At 38.0% G+C, this 20,256-nt stretch overlaps 3 protein-coding genes across 4 annotated transcripts; 2 read left to right on the forward strand and 1 right to left on the reverse strand.

Moving 5' to 3' along the window:
* The first annotated feature begins 1,234 nt into the window (after positions 1-1,234).
* On the forward strand, positions 1,235-6,291 carry LOC113777516 (uncharacterized WD repeat-containing protein alr3466). The gene is made up of 8 exons (XM_027322629.1): positions 1,235-1,570; positions 1,743-3,705; positions 3,827-3,917; positions 4,043-4,200; positions 4,325-4,376; positions 4,477-4,556; positions 4,645-4,738; positions 5,469-6,291. Exons 2-8 carry the CDS (start codon positions 2,731-2,733, stop codon positions 6,044-6,046), a joined length of 2,028 nt encoding a protein of 675 aa, XP_027178430.1. The 5' UTR covers positions 1,235-1,570; positions 1,743-2,730; the 3' UTR covers positions 6,047-6,291.
* Positions 6,292-9,104: 2,813 nt separating this feature from the next.
* Positions 9,105-13,522, forward strand: LOC113778353. 2 transcript variants are annotated; one of them, XM_027323739.1, is made up of 6 exons: positions 9,105-9,179; positions 10,672-10,757; positions 11,306-12,136; positions 12,363-12,584; positions 12,671-12,795; positions 12,885-13,522. In XM_027323739.1, the coding sequence occupies exons 1-6, from the start codon at positions 9,150-9,152 to the stop codon at positions 13,193-13,195; spliced, it is 1,605 nt and encodes a 534-aa protein (XP_027179540.1). In that variant the 5' UTR covers positions 9,105-9,149; the 3' UTR covers positions 13,196-13,522. The 2 variants fall into 2 exon arrangements, with proteins under 2 accessions (XP_027179540.1, XP_027179541.1); XM_027323740.1 differs by lacking the exon at positions 9,105-9,179 and having other exon boundaries at positions 10,653-10,911.
* Positions 13,523-13,945: 423 nt separating this feature from the next.
* LOC113776919 (cactin-like) lies at positions 13,946-15,488 on the reverse strand. Its single transcript, XM_027321970.1, has 2 exons — positions 14,962-15,488; positions 13,946-14,915 (listed from the first exon to the last, which is right to left on the reverse strand). Exons 1-2 carry the CDS (start codon positions 15,486-15,488, stop codon positions 13,946-13,948), a joined length of 1,497 nt encoding a protein of 498 aa, XP_027177771.1.
* Positions 15,489-20,256: the final 4,768 nt, after the last annotated feature.

A 20,256-nucleotide genomic window follows, 5' to 3' on the forward strand; every position in this document is an offset into this window, starting at 1 on the left:
ACTGCACCACCATCTCAGCACTGTGTGTTGTGTGTGTAAAACTTTCTGCATGCAAAAGGGCAAAGAAGATTGCAGAAATGAAGTACTGAAAGCTAAAGATGATCCAAAATGGAAACATTTTGGCTTGCTTTTCTACTGGCAAAGAGAAAACAGAAGCAGTAAATACTAATCAATGCAATTTTTAGGGTCTTGTGTGTCACATATACACCCGTGTGGTTCTCCGTACAAGAAACTTAAGCTGCACAAAATCCAAAGGTTAAAAGCCATAATATGATGGTATCTGTCCTGGATCTACCATATGATGTGTATATCCTCTATCATAATTAATGTTCTTGAAAATCATTTGATTTTTTTTCTTGTTGCATATTTAGGCTACACGCCAACAAATGTTCTTTATGTTAATGGCCAACTAAAAAGATACCCTATTATCCTTCAATTATTGGGGCATAAAAGTTTTGATCCTCAAAATCACTTTGCAGTGAATTGCAGTTTAATCCCTCATCTTCTGATTTTGATGTGCTTGAACCTTTTACGTTTTGATTATAAGTCTCGATCAAACCCTTCATTCTTTTTCTTTTTTCCAATTTTGGCACGTCTAAATCCTCTTTTTTTTTTTTTGAATTATCTTTTTTAGGATTCTCAATGGCAAAGCGAGAGAGCAAATAATATCAAGAAATTCTAAGACTAAAATATAAGGGTTCAAAGTAGGATAAAACTAGAAAATAACATGGACCCAAAAAGGCAAAATATAATATAAGATGTGTACTACTTTTCCTAGCAAAAAAGAAGAAGAAGACAAAAGAGGTCCTACATCTATATCTATATTCAAATTTACACGATCAACTTCTTAATTAATTAATTCATTCAATTGACAAAATCTCAGCGGTTCACCAACGAAATCCTACACTCCCTCCTAATTGAAAATCTCTAAATTGATCTAAATTGATGAAATAAGATTTGTTTGATCATTGATGCTACACTCCAAAAATTTGCACATGCTACCAAGATTTTTGCTTAAGATAACAAAATTCTATTGAAATAAAAAAGATTCTAAACAATAACAAAAACAAGAAAGAGACTGCCACTCTGCCAGTAAGGTTTGCTACTTAGACACTTGTCACTTGATGCCCATTCTTTTTTCCTCATTTCCTCCTCCTTTATTTTGCTCCAGTATTCTCTCAGGAGACAGCTTCACTTCTGAGCTACCACTCCACCCCCACCCCCATCCACTAGCCTCCAAGAAAATATGACTTCTATGGATTTGGACCTCTTCACATAGAATGTCACAATGTGTGTGTTTTCAGTGAGTTTGTGGGGGTGTGTGTGAGAGAGAAAAAAATACTGGAGAGGAGGAACAACTAGACAACCTCACAGCCTGTATGCATGTGTCCAAGGCTCAGTTTTTTAGCTTTAATTTAATCCCTTTAATTTATTATAATTATTCTGCCGCTCTCCCCATCAGTGATTACCTATGTTTCCTTCATTCCTTCATCTTCTCGATTTATTCAGTAATTTTTCAGAGCTACTCTCCAAAAATTTTGAAGTTTCCTAGGATTATTCTAAACAAAGGGTAATGGACAAATGCCTAATGCCTTTGGTCTCAAGTAAATAAAGATTCAATTTTGATTAGTAGTACTAATTTTGATAGATATTGTTATCAGTTGGATTCATTTCTGGGTTTCTAACCTGGGTTCTTTTTCTTTTCTTTTTTTTTTTGTTTCTTTGTTTTTCGCTCTTCGCAGCTTTTTGGCTCAAGTGGGATTCTTGAAATTCGCGTAGAATTGACTTTGGATGGTGTTTTGAGAGAGGTGACAGCACATTGAGGAGAGAAAGAATTCAATTCTCAGAGTGGCAGCCGAGTAGAGTAAAAACACAACCTATTATAGGCTTCTCTAGTCTTTATACAATTTATCTGCAGCATTCATAATCAGTAGTATCTGTGGGTGCCGCTTCTGCTTGTCCCTAGAACAAAATTTTTCATCAAATGCCACAGATCTCGAGACCCTTTTGATAAAAGCCAATTCTTTGGTAGTTTTGGACTGTAAAATGAGCTGGGATTTCTGTTTGAGTTAAAGGGAGGGTCTTGTTTACTCCACCTTTCCTTCATTCATGCACGAGAGAGAGAATTGTTGGAAGGATGGCTGAATACAGAGAACTTGACACAGGGCTTTGACTCTTGGGGTTTTGTTTATATTTAAGGGGTTGACCTTTGGTGAAGTGGTACAGAGCCCCACAATCGTAGGAGGGTCGGTGGTTCTGTTTGTTTTTGCCTCTTGCTTTGGATGAAAATCGAGGTAAAAAATAGTAGTATATGTTTTTGAATTTCATCAGTTGTGCTGGTCATTGTTTGATTGGTTAATTCTGGTTGTACTTTAGTTATATAAGCTTTCGTTGTGTTGGGAAGGCAATTTTTACCACTAGAATGTGTGAACAATAGTTGCTTGTTGCTGGTTTTATGGGATTTGGTTAATTGTACCTAGTACAGAGACATGGTTCTTGAATATATGCAGTAAAATATAATATGCACTTGTGTTGAAGGGGTTGCATTGTATGGGTACACGCCTGCTGTTTCCCACTGTTTTGTGAGTGAAACGTGGACCGTGAAATTGGCATTAGCAAGGTATTTATGGGGATGGTGGTGGGTATTGTCCAGATCTTGATTTGCTTGAGGAAGTGAGAGGAGAATTTTGGGTTTAATGTGGAATTTTGATTTTAAATTCACTGCAAGAAATGCAGAGGTCTGATGAGGGTAAAGAGGTTTTCTTTGATACTGTAGAGTCCTTTTCATCTGAGGAGTCTTTTATAGTTAGAGAAGACTTGGATTGTGTCAATTTAGGTTATGACATTTGGTTGGGTGAGCTAAGAAGTGTGAAGGACCGACGAGAGAAATTTTTGGTTTCAATGGGATTTAAAGGGGTTTCATCTGTAAATGATGTGGCACCTAATGAAGAATCTGGGACCATGGGAGCGGACAGGGTCGGAGAATGTAGTGGAGCAGTTAGTTGTTCTTCTTCATCATCTGTAGAGGAAAATTTAGTGTGTGACAGCAGGGAATTGAATGGTGAGGCAAATTGTTTGGTTGAGGAATCCGGGGAGGAATGGTCAGAGAATCTATCCATTATGACAGAAAGGGAAACAGCTGGAAGTCCTAGCTCTGCTTCTGCAGTTGGATGTAGCGAAATGCAGGCTCATGTTGAAAACTACAAAATTGTTGATGTGAAAAAGAAGAAAACTAATGGTTGGTTGAGAAGTTTTTTGTGTAAGATGAAGAAAAGTAGATGCATTGATGCATCCACGGCACAGAAATTTTCTGATGAAGAAAGAAAAATAACTCAGGTGAAAGTTCAACAGAAAAATAAAAAATGTAAGGAATTTACTGCTGTTTACGCTGGACAAGAAATTAGGGCTCACAAAGGCTTAATTTGGACGATGAAGTTCAGTCCTGATGGACAATATCTGTCAACCGGAGGTGAAGATGGGATTGTTCGGATTTGGAGTGTTTCATCAGTAGAAGCCTCCTGTACGACTTCAGCACGTAATTTGCAGAGTAACAACTTAAAAGGGAGCTCCACTTTTAAAAGAAAACAGTCAAGAATTGCATCTATTGTTGTACCTGAGAAGGTTTTCCACATCAACGAGTCTCCACTACATGAACTTCATGGTCACACCAGTGACATTTTGGACCTAGCTTGGTCCACATCCAATGTGAGTAGATTAGCAGCTAATGATCTTATTTCTTCACGTTTTCATTGTTGCAATCAATTTCTTGGAGTTTCCAGTAGTCCTTAATTTTTATCATGAAGCTAATTTGGAGTTTGTAATGCAGCATCTTTTGTCATCATCCAAGGATAACACTGTTCGTCTATGGCACGTTGGCTCGAATAAATGCCATTCAATTTTTCTCCACAATAATTATGGTAATTGTCAATCTAATTTTGAGATCCATAGTGCCTAGGCTTGCAATATGTTTTTCTTTTTTGACTTATAAGGTTGCATCTTTGCCATTAAAAGTCTAATGGTTTTTCTGTTTCCTGTGGATCAGTAACGAGCATTCAGTTCAATCCTGTTGATGAAAGCCACTTCATCAGCGGATCTATTGATGGAATAGTACGAATTTGGGGAGTACAGGAGAAGAGAGTTATAGATTGGGCTGATACACGGGATTTAGTTACAAGTGTACGTTACCAGCCAAATGGAAAAGTAAGATCCAGTTCCATATTAGATTTATGAATTGGTAAATAATTCAGCTTAGTATTATGTCTTTTGGAAATTGCTCTTGTGAGACGAAACTGACAGGATATTTGTTCTGATATGATGTAAACAGGGTTTTATAACTGGTTTCATCTCTGGTGCCTGTCGTTTTTATGAAGTATCAGGTATGTAATTTATGCATGTCGCTACTGTCGTTTAAATCTAAAATAAAAGAACCCGTTTGTGTACCTTAGGAGCCACTAAGTATGTTTCCTTGTCATGCAGGCTGTGAACTTTTGCTACGTGCGGAGATGCAAATTAGTGGTAAAAAGAAATCCTCTGGAAGCAGAATAACTGGCATTCAGGTTCTACTACTCGTATTCTAGCTATTTTAGGTATGATTATGTATCTCTAGTTTCAATGCTGCTCACACAGGTTTCTCAATTCTTGCAGTTTCTGGATAATGACTCACAAAGGGTTATGATAACATCTGAAGATTCCAAGATTCGAATACTTGATGGACTTGATATTGTCCACAAATACAAAGGTATAAATTCTGTTCATTCTTGTTTGCTGTAAAGTTTCAAGCTATGATCTTCTATTAAGTGTTTGAATACCTCGTTTTCTGTAAAGTTTGATGTAGCACAAGCTGTTTCATACAGCTTTATCAACTACTACACTTCTAGAAGTGCCTATTTATGTTCAGTTAAAGATTTATAAAATTACTCGAGTCCATATTGAATGCAGTGTATCAAAAGTCTATCTGATATTTTGTGGATCTGCAGTCTTTGAATGTATTTTTTTTTATGAGAATAGTATTTGGATGACACTTTAGATTTTTCACTTGGGGATGTATTGGAACCATGTCCCTGTAAGTTGAATCTACATCTGAATTTTTAAATTATAAATGAACAATGAGAAAGGAAAATCAAGAATGCAATCATATCATACTAGAAACAAACACAGAGTTATGGCCAACTGATTTTTCACCAGCACATCATCAGCATCATGCTGTTGATATAGGTTGATTCCCAAATATTACATATACAGAACTTGTGTCATGTACGTCTTGTAGTAGATCGATTCTCTGTAAGTTTGTCTGTCTTGTTAGACATATTGAGTCTTTCAGACAACAAATCTAACTGAAAACTTTTCATATTTTTGCATACATCATGACCTGCAGTATGTGCTTTTGCAGCATTTGGATAATGCTGAGTTTAGAGCTAAGAATGTACTATTAGGCATCCATTTGATGAGCAACTTGTCTGGTTTAACAGGTCTAGCAAAATCAGGAGGTCAGACATCAGCTTCTTTCACTTCAACCGGGCAGCATATAGTATCGGTTGGAGAGGACTCGCGCATCTATGTCTGGAACTATGACAACATAATGATCCAATTATCCAAAGCAAAAAAATCAGCCCGCTCCTGTGAGCATTTTTCCTTTGAAGGTGTATCAATTGCAATACCTTACTCAGGCATGGGGACAGAAAAAAGGAGGGCTGGTAATGACAGCACCTCTGCATTCTCGCAGACATGTAGCAACCAGAGCTCGTATTCATTGGCTAGAGATCAAGAACGATTTTCTTTAGCTAGTTGGTTCTCCATGGATGTCTCATCAAAAGCTTCTGCAACATGGCCTGAGGAGAAACTTCCCATGTGGGAGATACAATATCCAGAACAAGATGATCAAACTTGCGACTGTCCTGATGATCATCTTCAACAGCTACATCAGCATCAGAATAACAGCCAAAGTTGTGGGAATTTCCCCGCATCGTGGGGTCTGGTGTTCGTCACAGCTGGTATGGATGGAATGATCAGGACATTCCATAATTTCGGGTTGCCTATGAAGACTTAAAATTTCCAAGAAACAAGAAGACCTGTCTGTCTCTTGTGGATAGCAAGTTGGCTGACAAGGCCTTGAATAGTGCATGAGATGATTACTTGAGCAGCACGATTTTGATTGTCTGCTGACTCCTCCTTTCTCTAACAATTAGCTAATTTCTTTGTAGACTAGATTGGAAAAACTGGCCATATAATTTCATTGGCATTTATTCTCAAAATGAAATTGTAAATGACTGTATAAAACCACAAATATCAAAAAAAAAAGAAAAAAAAAAAGAAAAAATCCCAATGCCTGGCTCTTGCTTTCCTTGTACAGTTTGAGGTACCCTAGAATTGCACCTATTTCTTTTAGCTGCAAAACCATCCTAGCTTTTTTTTTTCTTTTTCTTTTTTTGCTTCTTGATTTAATTGGAAATGGGATGTTAAGAATGACAAACTAGGAAAGTAAGGGAATTTCAAGGAGAACCTAAAGTGAAATAAGTCCTACTGTTAGAGGTAAACATCTAAACAAATTTGGTGAACCTTCCAAAGTCTTACTGTAGAAAAGGCAATTCATTAATTTCACATCAGAAGGAAGTGAGAATGCATCGGTTACAGACTACAGGAGAGTAATGGAACTGTGGAAGCTGATCGTAGGCAATTATTTAGTTTACCAACGCATGGACATAAACTAATTTAGTTTAGTGTAGGAATAACAAATGAAGTGACATTACAACAGAGGAATTTTACACTTTGTCTTATTTTGCTATAAAGCTCTGGTGAAATGTCGCTATATTACCATTTTTAAAACGGGGCTTTTTTGCTAGTAGATGTGGATGAGGCGTAAGTTAGGATCCATGAAAGGAGGTCGAGTCCACCAAGAAAGCTATCACCCACCCCAGAAAATTTTTTTTCCCTCGTGGTTTTGGAGGGGCACCAGAAAACTTTTTGATGAAATGCAACTGAAATTCCAATTTTATCCCTTCTCCCCTATCCTCCCTCTGCCTCTCCCTCCCTCCTCTTCCTCCTTCTCCCCCTCCTCCTTCTTCTTCCTTCCTCTTCCCCTCCTCTCCCCTCCCTTCCCCTACACCCCCTTCTCTCTCATGACCAAATCATGGAGGAGGAATAGGGAAAGGGTGGTGGTGGAAGTGGTATGTGATGGTGGTAGGAGGAGAAAGAAAGAGGTAGGATTTTTTTTTTTAAGTATTTTTTAATGTTATTCTTAGGTGTATTTGAAGTGTCTTTAAGATGTTTTTAAAGTGTTTTTGAAATATGTTACTATAACATTGTATTTGATATACTAGGGTTTGCATGGTTTAGATAATTTTGGATGTATTTTTGATAAACTATTCTGTATTAATTAGGTATCTTTAGAAGTGTTTTTGAAAACTTTTATGATAACAGTATACGTGAAAAACTTTATAGTAGATGGTTAGGTATTTTTCCAGTGTATTTTTAAAAGTGTATTTTAGGATATTTTTGGAATTTAAAATTTTTTTGGAGTATTTTTTTAAAATTAAAAATAACATCACCTACCATTATCATTCACTGCTATCGGTCACCGCCATCATTTCTTTCCCCACTTCCTTCTTCTCTCTCCGCCCCTCCTTCCTCCTCTCTCTCTTCCACTCTTCTCTCTTCCCTGTTCTCCTCTTCCTTCCCTATAACCTCTTCCACTTCCTTCTCGCTCATTTGGTCACAAGCTGTGATTTGTCTCATGATCAAATATGGTCATAGCCTACAACTAGATATCCGATTGTCGTGGCCACGACTAGACTAGGAAAGGGAGGAAAGGGGGTTGAGAAAGAAGGGAGGAGGAGAGAGGAAGAGAGAGGGGGAGAAAGAGGAAGAAGGAAGGAAATGGAGAGAAAGCAAGAGGGAGGAGAAAGAAGAGGGGAGAAGGAAGAGGCGGAAATGGAGTAGAGGTGGAGGAGAATGATGGAGGAGGGGAGAGGGAGAGGCAGTAGGGGTAGTGGGTGGTGATAGTAAATGGAAGAAGAAAATATGGTAGAATTTTTTTAAAATTTTTTATTTTATAAGTTATATTTGAAATTGTGTGTGTTTTTCGAGCTATTTTTGGAGTTGTTACTGTAGACTCCATAAGTAAAAATAATTTTGAAAAAATGGATAATCCATATGAGACCACACTATATCATTGTGTTTGAAAATCTATCCATTGTATATAGTCCATATGAATTAAGTATTGTTTGGAACCAGTTTTGTTGTATTTTTAAAATTTATTATGATATTTTTAAAAATTTATTATTTTTGACCACCACCCACCACCACCTGCTCCTTTTCCCTCCTCTTTTCTTTTTTCCCTGCCTCTTCTTTCTCCTTATTTTTCCTCTCTCTTTCTCTTTCTCTCCTTCCTCCTCCTCCTCTCCGTTTCCATCCTTTTACACAATCCTCTCTCCTTCATCCCCTTCTCTTGTCTCAACGTGGGGTAAAAAAATTATTGACGCCTCACAATGGTGGGCTAAGTGGGACCAACGGCGATGGAATTGGAAATAGTTAGGGAGGGTGATAATAGATGAGAAAAATAGACATGTATTTTTTTAGTCTTTTAGAGTGGGTATTTTAAAAAATTTATAGTGTTTTTAGGGGTTTTTATAGACGAAATTGTTAAAAATTTTGTGTAATAAAAACATGCCAAAAGAATGCAGCTCCCAAGTTACCGCGTATTTAGAGTGTTTTTGGAGTTACTTTTTTAGTATGTTATTATAGAATCCAAGGATAAAAACATCTATATAGAAAATTCACCATGCAAACAGGGCCTAGATGAGATTCGGGTCAATCAAATTAAAATTAGATTGAGTAGATTGGACGTACCTTAACTCGACTTGAAGATTAGATTCGGCTCAATCAAATCAAAACTAGACCAAATCGAGTCGACCAGCCTTGACTCGGCTCGACTCCTACAGAGTCCTACTCTTCTCAGCCGCCTCACCTCCACATGCAATTCCATGACCAAATATAGGACAGAGATGAACTCATCAGAATCTCCTTTGCCGTTTAATTCTCGAAGTTCCATTTCTTTCATTTCTATACGGAAAAATCCCTTCTTTCCTTTCCTTTCCTCCGTGGCAGTTCACAATTGACACACGAGCTCCTTCTCGCTGGCTTGCTCAACAGCAATGGCGTCGTCCTCAAGCGAATCTCAGGCGGTAGGATGTCGTGTTCTCATCATTGTACTGTTTATTACTTATGTACCAGTATTTCTACTAAGTTCAACACGTTTCTACAATTACATCGTCAAGCGGCAATGCAGTAGTATGACTGTATTGGGTTAAGTTTCGGCTAATATATGCTCATTTCACACGCACACAAATCACGCTTACTGTGTGAATGGTGGTTGTTTCTGGTCATGATGAAGACCTTATTTTTGGCGAAAATGTCTCTTTTTTCTTTTTTTTTTTTGGGTCTGTGTTGAGATTATGGTCAGTGTTTGGTGAGTCTGCTGGTTTGGAGAGTGAGAATTTTTGGCAAAGAAAAAGGGGAAAAAAAAACCCCCCAAAAAACAAAAAGTTTTTCTTTTTTTTTTGGGAATCTGAAAAGGGTTTTTCCTAATTGGGTTGATTTTGTCTTTGCATGCAACATCTTAAATGCTTATATCAGTATTTCTTTGTTTTAGAAGTTCACTTTTGGTATTAATTTTTTTGGGGATTCTGCTTGTTCCTTGATATATTTGGATGAAGGGAATGACACTTTTTATTGTATTTAATTGGTGAAAGTTAGAATATTTCCTGTAATGGGGAGTTAAAGATGTCAAATCCTTTGATTTTTGGTCAATTGCTAGTGGGCTCTGTTCTACAGTTTGAATTCCTCTGTTTTTTGTGCTGTTAAAGTTATGTTCCTCGGTATTTTTTCATATCGTACAGCTATGGTTATTGTGTAATGGGCAGTCGGTTAAAGTCTACAGCTATGGTTCACATTACTCGTTTTTTGACTCATGTCTGCCGCATTATAATCGCAACTATGCTCAAGAAAAACCTTGTTCAATTAAACTCAGCAAAAGAGCAATGCTTTGTGTCCACGTATGTATTACCGGGTATGTTAAGTGTTGTTTTGGCATGTGTGTTGGGATGAATTAGGTAGAAAAAAATGAAAAAAAGGAGAAGGAGAAGGGTTGTAATTTTCCTCTGTCATTTTTGGTATTTATTAGTTTTCTTGTGCATGGATTTTTTTTTGTAGTTGTAATGAGTTTTTATTGAAATCGTGCAGAAAATTGCAAAAGGGAAACGTTTCTATACTGTATATTTTTTGTTTGATTTGTCTCTCCTCTCCAGAATTTGTAGCTTTGAGTGGTAGGAGAGGAAATAAATAGGAAATTTATTAAAAATGTTAGCTCTATTATCTTTTGTAGCTCTCTCTCTCTCTCTCTCTGCGCACATGGTTGGACATTAAGAATTTTTAGAAGTGGATAAGAAATGGTATCTTTTGCACTCAATTGCAGAGATCTTGGACCATGAAATATCTTTTTATGTATCCACTTATAGTTTTATGCTAGGTCTGTGGGGAAAGTATGTGGCTACATAATTTGATCTTTTTGTGATTGCCCCACGCATAAAGACTTGAGAACAAAATAGAATCTTCTGTACTATTGCTTTTTTATGTATTTGAAAATTCTTGTTGTCTGATGTTTCTTTTTCCCCCTAGAGGACTGTATGTTTAACTTGTGGTGACAAAGGAGATGAAGGGCTTCTTATCTACTGTATCAACTGCCAAGATTCTGCAGCACACTTGTATGTCCTCTCATTAACTAAATACTTCTTTTCTTGGATTTGATAAATTAAACGTTTGGATTGCTTTCCTATTGGGATGATCTTTCAAGTACTGTGCATCCATCCCTCTTGGCAGATGATGTCAATCCAATTTGAACATACTAAACTGTGAAAGGTGAATTTTACATTGGTGATTGTTTTACTCTTGCAATATAATCTCACATACCACACATTACGAGCATATTGAAACTTTGAAGTTTTTCCATATTTCATAATTGAACTTGCAATGAATGCTTTGCAAGTCAGTTGTTGCCCTTCAAGCATAACTCAAGCTTTTTGGGATGCTTAGTGCTTCTGCACCGTTTAAATCATTTTAGAATCTTTATGCATATTTTAAAAATTTTGAAATTTGTAGTTTTCAGCTTTGTATGTTCAGAAATATCTTTGGATTGCCCAAATGCCTTTGTTTGTCATGGAGATGTTTGTGACTCTACAGCTGAAATTTATTTTAAATAATAAATTGAACCAATGTGTTTGACTATTTGTGTTTGGTTCATGTGACTTTCCAGCTATTGCCTCGATGATTTCTCCTCAACTGATGACCAGTCTGGTTGGAAATGTTGGGATTGTGCACCCAGAATATACAAGGTTGATTCATTCAGAAAAAGTGAAAGAATAAGTATGAGGATAGATAGAGCTATTGATGTTCGGATGAAATTGGAGAAGAAACTGTATTCAAGGAGTTCACTTGCAGGAAGGAAATTTGTTGCAACAAATCATGGAATGGTGGAAACACCTCAGCTGTCGGGAGATAGTTCTTCACCAGTTCTGTGTATGAAGAACTCGTCTGACAGCAATGATGGGAATATTGAACTTAGGGACTATGATAGGCTTAAAGAAAGGTTTGACAAAGTTGAAGCAGAATCCTTTCCATTTACTTCTAACATCCATGATAGTGGTTTTTCTAGTCCAAAGAGGATAAATTATGGAATGACTGAAACTGCTCAATTGGAAGATGATTCTTCAACATTAATTGACAGGATAACGAACGTCCACTCATTTGCTGAACTTCCAAGAAATGAAGAGCTCAGAAACAGGAGGAGGAGGAGGAGGCTAATGATTGATGACAGCTGCAGTTCTGAGGAAGACAATCCAATTAATGTTAAAGAGTCTTCTCTGGCTTTTCAAGGATATGTTGGTCCACTAAATACGTCAAATAGAAAGAGGAGGCTAATGATTGATCATAGCAGTTGTTCTGAGGAAGATTGTACAATCAGTGTTGAAGAGTCTTCTGTAGCTTCTCAAGAACATGTTGGTCCACTTAATACATCTAACGGTCAGCTCTCATCACAACCTCACCGCCAATTGTTTGCACGGTCATTAATGAATCCAATTTGGCGGTAAAACCATTTTTCTTCTTAATGCATTCCCATATTCTGTTGCTGCACAAATTCAGTGTGTTTGGCATGCCATCCCACTTCTTTCCACCACTTTGAGAAGATTAGAAAATGGCTTTACCATTGATTCCCCCATGCCATTTTCTAATTATGTTTGTAATAAAGCCTTGTTTAGAAATTACTTGAACATTATGTTTCTTGTTTTGTTCATTGTAAGATTTTCTTGCAGAGGTTCCTTTAGCATTACACGGGAAAAAAATCAGACCAATCTTGGTATCTTAGCCCACTTGTCAAGGAAAGCTTGCTCGAAGGTCTCTGACATGGCAATTATGCTGCCTCCAGAGCTTGTAGCAGAAGTTCTAGCCAAACGCCGCGTGTGGCCAAAGAGTTTCCAGAATGTGCCACCAACAGATGGTAGTATTGATTTGTTCTTCTTTCCGGAGTATGAAAGGTACTGTTATGTGGATATAAACTGGATGTATTTACTGTAGATGTAAAATTACCCCACGTCTAATTTATGTTTATTGTCTGCTAAAGGGATGAGAGAGTTTACGATGGCCTTCTTGATGACATGATTGAAGGTGATAATGCTTTGAAGGTCATGATGAAGGATTTGGAACTTTTGATCTTTTCCTCTCGTGAATTGCCACTAGAGCACTGGAGTAAGTTTGTTACACTTTTCATTACAATTTGGCATTACGTACTTAAAAAGGAATTCTGCTAAATGCACACCATTTCAATTAATTTGCAGGATTCCAGCAGAAATATTATTTATGGGGTGTCTTCCAGAAAGTGCATAGTTCTCTTCCTGTTAACAATAGCAGCAATGAGACTATAACGCCTTCCAAACAAAGCAACCAATCTGGATATAGTTCTCCTAGTCATAATAAACCTAAGCCTGATCCGACCTTTCAAATTTGCCACCACCCTTCTAGTACAAGTGGCTGTCCCTTCCCTAATACGCAGTATACTGCTTTCCTTAACACAAGTAGAAGTTCCTCAGAAGATTCTTCAATATCTTCCACTAGTATTAGCGTAGCAGAGAAAACAGCCAGCAGTTGAAGAAACACAGGCTGAAGAGCAATGACACTGAGATGAATGCAGGATAGATGCATTTCATGATAGCTACATGCAGCAGGAAGAAAGAGCTTTGCACATTCTTTAGATTTGATAAGTATAGAAATGATCTAGTTAGGTATACTCTGTTTCTTTATCTAGATGTCATCATACAAGTAGAAATGAAACTCTCCATTACGACTACTCTGACATGGCGAGGAAAGTATCTTCTTTGATGGTCACTTTCCTCAGAAGCATTATTTCTGGTGCTTTGGAGCTTTTCTTGTTAGATTTGACCTAGACAAGTGACTTGCACAACTGGTGATATTGAAATACTATTGTATACATACCATGTTATATGAGGTTGCATAGTACTTGCTACACGAAATTATCAAATTGTCTGTGCTTCTGAGAAAGCCAAAAAAAAAGCCGTTGACAGAGTTGAGCAACAAAGCAGATTTACTATATGGAATTTCAGAAGCATTGACGAAGCTGATCAACTAGACTTACTCATACCTCGCCTGCTTAAGGCACTAAAGACGACAAAACTATATAGGATACAAGTTGTTCAAATTTTAAGATCACATCAGGTAATTGACTTCTGGAATAGTCAGATACTTTAGTACCTATGATAGTTGTTAAACAAGAAGCCATGAAACCTTTGTCAAAACAGAGAAGCATAATCATATAAGACGAAAAGGAAAACAGCATCGAGGTGCATGACAAATTGCGTCTGAACAATTTCTTTACAGGGCATCACCTGCGATAGCTATAACTTTTTATGTTAAAGTACAAACGAAGTATGCCACCTTCAAAGTTGCACTTAAACCCCTTTTTTCGTGAATACTCCCACTCTTTATTAGCTATCCTAAATGCTATGTCTTGATAAGGTGGCCCTGCACGAAACCTTAATATGCAAGTGTCATTACCATCTGCATCCTTCTCAATCAAATAAGTAGGAGCTCTTGCTTTATTATCAAGAAGATCTGGATAGAAAATGTTGAACTTGTATCCCACCACCATCTTCGGCGGAGGATTATCATGGTCGTAGTGAGTTTGATTGTACTTGTTCCATCGGTAGCCAGTATGAACAAGATTGAAATACTTTGGCTTTCTTGTGAAGTACTTGGTATCAATTGCTTCCCCATTTTCATCATCATCATCGTAAATCATCAACTCTGGTGGATATGATCCTAAAGCCTCCTCATCAAGCTCTGAACTACTTTGTCTATCAGTACTACGATCACCAACCTCCAACGGTTTCTTATTCTGCTGGATATGTCCTCGATCATGCAGCACCTTGGCATGGATACTTTTGAGACGAGCCTTAGCCTTGAATACACAGAGCCTCTTCAGAACAGCTTCCCAAAATTCAACTTCCTGAGCATTGCCAGACCTCATATTAGACTCAATATGGGACTCTATATCTTCCAATTGGTTGTATGATTTTCCTTCAAGAAACCTTTCTACATCTGCTTCAATACTCCTATGAATTCCCCTCCCTCCACAAACTCTAGCATGATCCAAGGCATCCTCACAAACAACCAAAACTGTCTCCCAATACTCCACATGCATTTTTGTTTTCCTGTCCAAGCAAAGTTGCAACTTTATCTCCTCGCGAAGTTTTTCCAACTCTTCTACATTGAGACCCTCAAAATCCACCATGCTAGGTTCTGCATTTTTATCCTTCTCCAAATCGTCATCATTTGAGCATGAATCAAGAAGCCTAATCAATATATCGATTGGCATCATTTGAGCATGAATCAAGAAGCCTAATCAATATATCGATTGGCTTTGGACGGCCCTCGCAAAACCGTTTTTCTGTCCTAATCTTCCTTTGGGCTAAAAAAAATACTTCTTCCTTCTTCTCCCATTCCTGGACCTCGGATCGAGCACGCTCCCGAGCTAACAAAGCCATCTCTTCCTCACGTTTCCTTTTGGCAATATCCCTTTCTTCCCTCCTCTTCTTTAACTTCTCCACTTCACCAAACCTTTCTATCTGCCTTTTCCTCTCTGCCTTTGATGATAACATGTTACCCTCTATTCGCCCTTCCATCACATCCCGTTCAATCTTTTTCCTCCAAACAAATACTTCATTGATATGAGAATCTCCAAAACGCTTGCTTGAACCATCAACAGAATACTTTGATCTCATTTCTCTTGCAACTTTTGCTCTTTTTTTCTCGACCTTTCTCGCCAAATAGTCAGCAATTCTCATCTTATGGCACTCATCATCAGAAGCAGAAGGGGTGGTGGAGCACTGTTGTGATTGGCCAAGCCTCTCCATTCGCCTCTCCATTATGTTCTTGGTAGTATGCAAGAATATATAGGGTAGGCCTGAAAACTGAACAGTACCGATGAAACACGAGAAAAAAAAAAAAAAGTTTGCTGCTCCAAGAATATGCCGTGGGCACCAAACAAAGTATGCAAGAATTGACTACGATTAGCTTAACGTTTGCTCCAAGAATATACCGTAGGCACCAAACAACGTATGCAAGAATAGACCACGATGCCGCAAGCAAGGCCTTCCTTCACTGCGTGACGAACTTAGAATATTTTCTGTTATAGAACCGATACGTAGCGACGTGTATATTTGTAGAATTCTATCCGTATAATCCGCCTTGCAATAGGTAGCGTAGCTAACTGATAAACTCACCAAAACTAGGACTCAATATATATACACACATAAATGTTAGCCGAATCCTATGCTGCTTTGGATTTAAGCGGACATAATGGTACATATAAATGTTGTAGAATTTTGTTTTGTTTTCTTTTTTTAAAGGCAATGTTCTATGTGCCAAGTGCCAATAATTTTTTTTTTTTGCTGAATTAACATAGATACTATTGGGAGAGGGATGGATTAGGTGGTCGGGGAGAAAAAAAAAGAGAATTAGATATTATAGGATTTTTTTTAAGCGATATTTTATGTGCCAATAAATGTGATTTTTTCCCCTTCATTTGTTTGAGTTTTTTTTTTTTGGGCTTCAAATGGCGCCCTATGTTAAAGCCATGAGGGAAATATTTTTTTCACACTACCTTGTAGCAAACGTCTTATAAAAAAGGTTATAGCAAACTTTTGAGAATAAAATGCTCTTTATCTTCAAGATTTTCTTAGAAGAGAAGTACAGAAGTAGAGCTCGAAATCATATAGTGAAATTTAAAAGAAAATTTTGATAATAAACTTTGTTTTTCAGAAGGGCCATCATAGTAGGCTCAAAACTAAAATTGGATGGTGTAAATTTGTAATGTACCTAACCATCTATACACTAAAATCTTCTAGTGCTGTTAATGTTACAGTCCATTTTTTAATTCCACAATCATTTTGCGCAAAATGCTAAAATTGCCCTTTTTAAGTCCAAATGCAATAGGAGGGATAGTTTTATCATTTTAACATAAATTTGATGTGGAAATAAAATATGAACTATCACATTAACTATCATTTGCCATCTTCTTTACATGCCTTTTTTTTGTTTTAAAAAAAAAAAAAGAAACAGCTTCTGCCTATTATACTAATGTGCTCCATGGACAATATTCTTGTTATATATTGTAGACAATGGAATTTTAATTAAATTCTAAAAATTACCATTGGTCTATTAAATATTTTCGTCCAATCGGATATTGCCATATAGCACGTACACTTGGAAAAATTGGTTATTAAATGACCAATTATATTTTGCCACGTGTCAAGGCGAGGTGTTCCAAATCAATTCAAATTGCAGGGATATCTCCACCAACCAGATCATATCATGTCACATGTCCATTGGATAAATATCTAAATATTTATTTCGTATTAAAGGGATAATATTTAGAGTTATTTAATCCAAGTATATCTCTTATATACTGCAATAGCTTGGCCAGTCAAACGGCGCCATGTCACGTGTCCCCACGAGTTTGGCCAATCGATAAATTTCTTATCTCTTTATTAATAAATATAAAATGAAGAGATAATATTTGACTGGTACAGTCCTAATATGACTGCACGTCTTGCAAGACAAGTAAAGTGGTACACAGGTTCTCAACCTCTACCTCTTGCTACAACTATAAATAGAGGTCTTTCAACCAAATCAAGACACACAGACACAGATACAGAGGCACACACCAGGAGGCATCATACACTCAAGTTGAAGTTCCAAGCTACTAAGGTCTGGGTCTCTAAGCTCCTCAAGTCTTCCGTATATCAAGACTTGAGCCTTCAAATATTTTTCAAGTTCTTCAAATCTTCTATATCAAGATTTGAAGGAATCGGTGGTGGATCCAAGAACAAGCTGCGAAGCCCTTGGATTGGCGTTCGAGGAGAAGAATCGAGGGAAACTCTCCACAAGTTCGAGAAAACCCCAGAGATTGTACCTACATACTTTTCTAAATTTATATATCATATATTTGTCGTGTATTTTTCTTGTCGTTTTGCAGACTTGAAATTTTTATCGCGTACAAATTTTTGGTACGCCCGGTGGGACCATCTCTGCCTTCCATCTCTTCTCCTCGAATATTCAACTACGTATATCACCAATGGCACCAAAGAGCAACAAAATCATGATTGCACGTTCCAAGGCTACTGATGCTAAGCCTGTTCAGGAAGCTGCACATGTTGCCACCAATACCCGCGCTATTGGTCCTATGACAAGGAGTATGACGAGAACTTCCACCCAAAGTAGCATGGAAGCTCCATCGGCACCAACTCCCGTCTTCGGTTCAACATCATCAATGAGCTATTCTTCCGCGACGGGGATCCAAGACGTTCCTGCCTCAATTGAGAAGGCTCTCGCCATGCTCGAATTTGGATCCGAATCCAAATTTTCTGAGCATGATGATGATTCATCAAGCACGGATCAGCTTCTTCACATGAAACCCTTCAATCAAAATTTTCTATGGAAGATTCTGCTGCTTCTTCTACTGCAATGCCTGCTATGATGACAAATGCTTTAAGTCTTGAAGAACAAGTTTCGAACATGTCCAAGATGATGGAGACTATGATGAAACACATCAAGGACCAAGATGCTCTTATCGCTCAACTGCTCACCCAAAAGGACCACGCTCCTGAAGGAAGCCATATGGATTCTAAGGAGAACCAAGAGCGTGAAAATCCCTCATCTAAAGGTAAAGACAAGTGAAGGAAGTATACGTGACCGCCGAGGGAACTATCCCCGTAGAACAATTGAAGGAACTTGTTGAAGGCGTGATCAAAGACAAAAATGGAGGGTAGTTCAAGATCGAGTTTTACCTACTCCAAACCTTACACTGCTAGAATTGACAATCTAGCAATGCCTGCTGGATATCAACCGCCTAAATTTCAACAGTTCGATGGGAAAGGTAGTCCAAAACAACATGTGGCTCATTTTGTCGAAACCTGCAATAACGCTGGAACTTATGGTGACCTGCTAGTCAAACAGTTTGTTCGATCCTTGAAGGGCAACGCATTTGATTGGTACACTGATCTCACGCCGGGGTCCATCGACAGTTGGGGACAGCTGGAGCAAGAATTCTTGAATCGCTTCTACAGCACTAGAAGAACCGTTAGTATGCTGGAATTGACTAACACTCGTCAATGGAAGGATGAACCTGTGGTCAACTATATTGATAGATGGAGAAGTCTGAGTCTCAACTGCAAGGACAGACTGTCTGAACCCTCTGCCATAGAAATGTGCATCCGAGGAATGCATTGGAGCCTAAGCTACATTCTACAGGGTATACGTCCAAACACGTTTGAAGAATTAGCTACTCGTGCTCATGACATGGAGTTAAGCATCACGGCCAATGCAACCGATGGGTTTCCTATTCAAGCTCCGCGAGTGCAGCCATCTCGTCAAAGCAATGACAGGCAAGAAAATAAAAAAGGGGGCAAGCCTCCTTCAAAACTCAGTAATAAGGAGTCCATGACAATAAATACAGCTCCCATGAAAATTGCTACCAAAGTGAGCCGAAAGGTCACTGAGAAGTTGGATCCATATCAAAATAGGTCAATAAGAAGACCCACGTTAAAAGAGATGCAAGAAAAAGAATACCCATTTCTTGAATCTGATTTACAAGGGATGTTTGATGACCTTTTCAAGGAGAAACTCCTTGAACTTCCTGAAATGAAGCGCCCAGAGGAAGCCGGTCAAGTCAATGATCCAAACTATTGCTGTTATCATCGCCTGATTGGCCACCCTCTCACTAAATGCTTTGTCTTTAAAGATAAAATTATGAAATTGGCACGTCAAGGAAAGATCCTTCTCGAGGAAGATAAAGTATCGGCAAACCAAACAACAATAATGTTTGGGTCTGTGTGTTGTCCGATAGAAGTTTTAGCCATAACAAGCAGTGCTTCGTCCAAGGAGGTTGAAAAATCCTCAATTGAAGACGTTATTGAAGATGACAACGAATGATGGACTTTAGTCACTCGAAAGAGGACTTGCAAGTCAAAGACAAAGAAGCACATCTTTCCGAAAAGCATGCGCTCGACAAAGGCTAAAGCAATAGTGAAACGACAAAATGCAACAAAGAAACAAAAGAGAGTCGCCACAACACCAATTTCGTCAGATTTTCAGCTTCTTCAAGAGGTTCGACAGCCCGTGACATTGAGAGAATTTATACCCAAGGGATATTTAAGTGACGATACTGATAATTCCACTTCTTGTAATGTCGTCAAAGCTGAAAATTCTCAAGTCACACAAATTGACACTGAATTTGAGAAAAAACTCAAAGTCAATGATAAACCACCGGTGGATTGTGCAACGACCATCATTTTTTATGATGACGATTTAACTGTTGAGTTCAAGACCCACAATCGACCTTTGTTTGTTAGTGCATATGTTCGAGAACAAAAGATGAATCAGATACTCATTGATGGGGGATCTGCTGTCAATATCATGTTCGTACGTGCTATGAAAGAGTTAGGAATCTCAAGTGATGAACTCTCCCAAAGCCGCCTCATGATCCAAGGATTTAACCAAGGGGGGCAAAGAGCAATTGGCCTCATAAGGCTTGAATTGCTCATTGGTGAGCTGTCTTCAAGTGCGTTATTTCATATCATTGAAGCCAAAACCTCTTATAACATGCTCTTGGGAAGGCCCTGGATTCACGAGAAT

Source organism: Coffea eugenioides, chromosome 7, assembly GCF_003713205.1.
Source record: "Coffea eugenioides isolate CCC68of chromosome 7, Ceug_1.0, whole genome shotgun sequence".
Taxonomy (NCBI): Eukaryota; Viridiplantae; Streptophyta; class Magnoliopsida; order Gentianales; family Rubiaceae; genus Coffea; species Coffea eugenioides.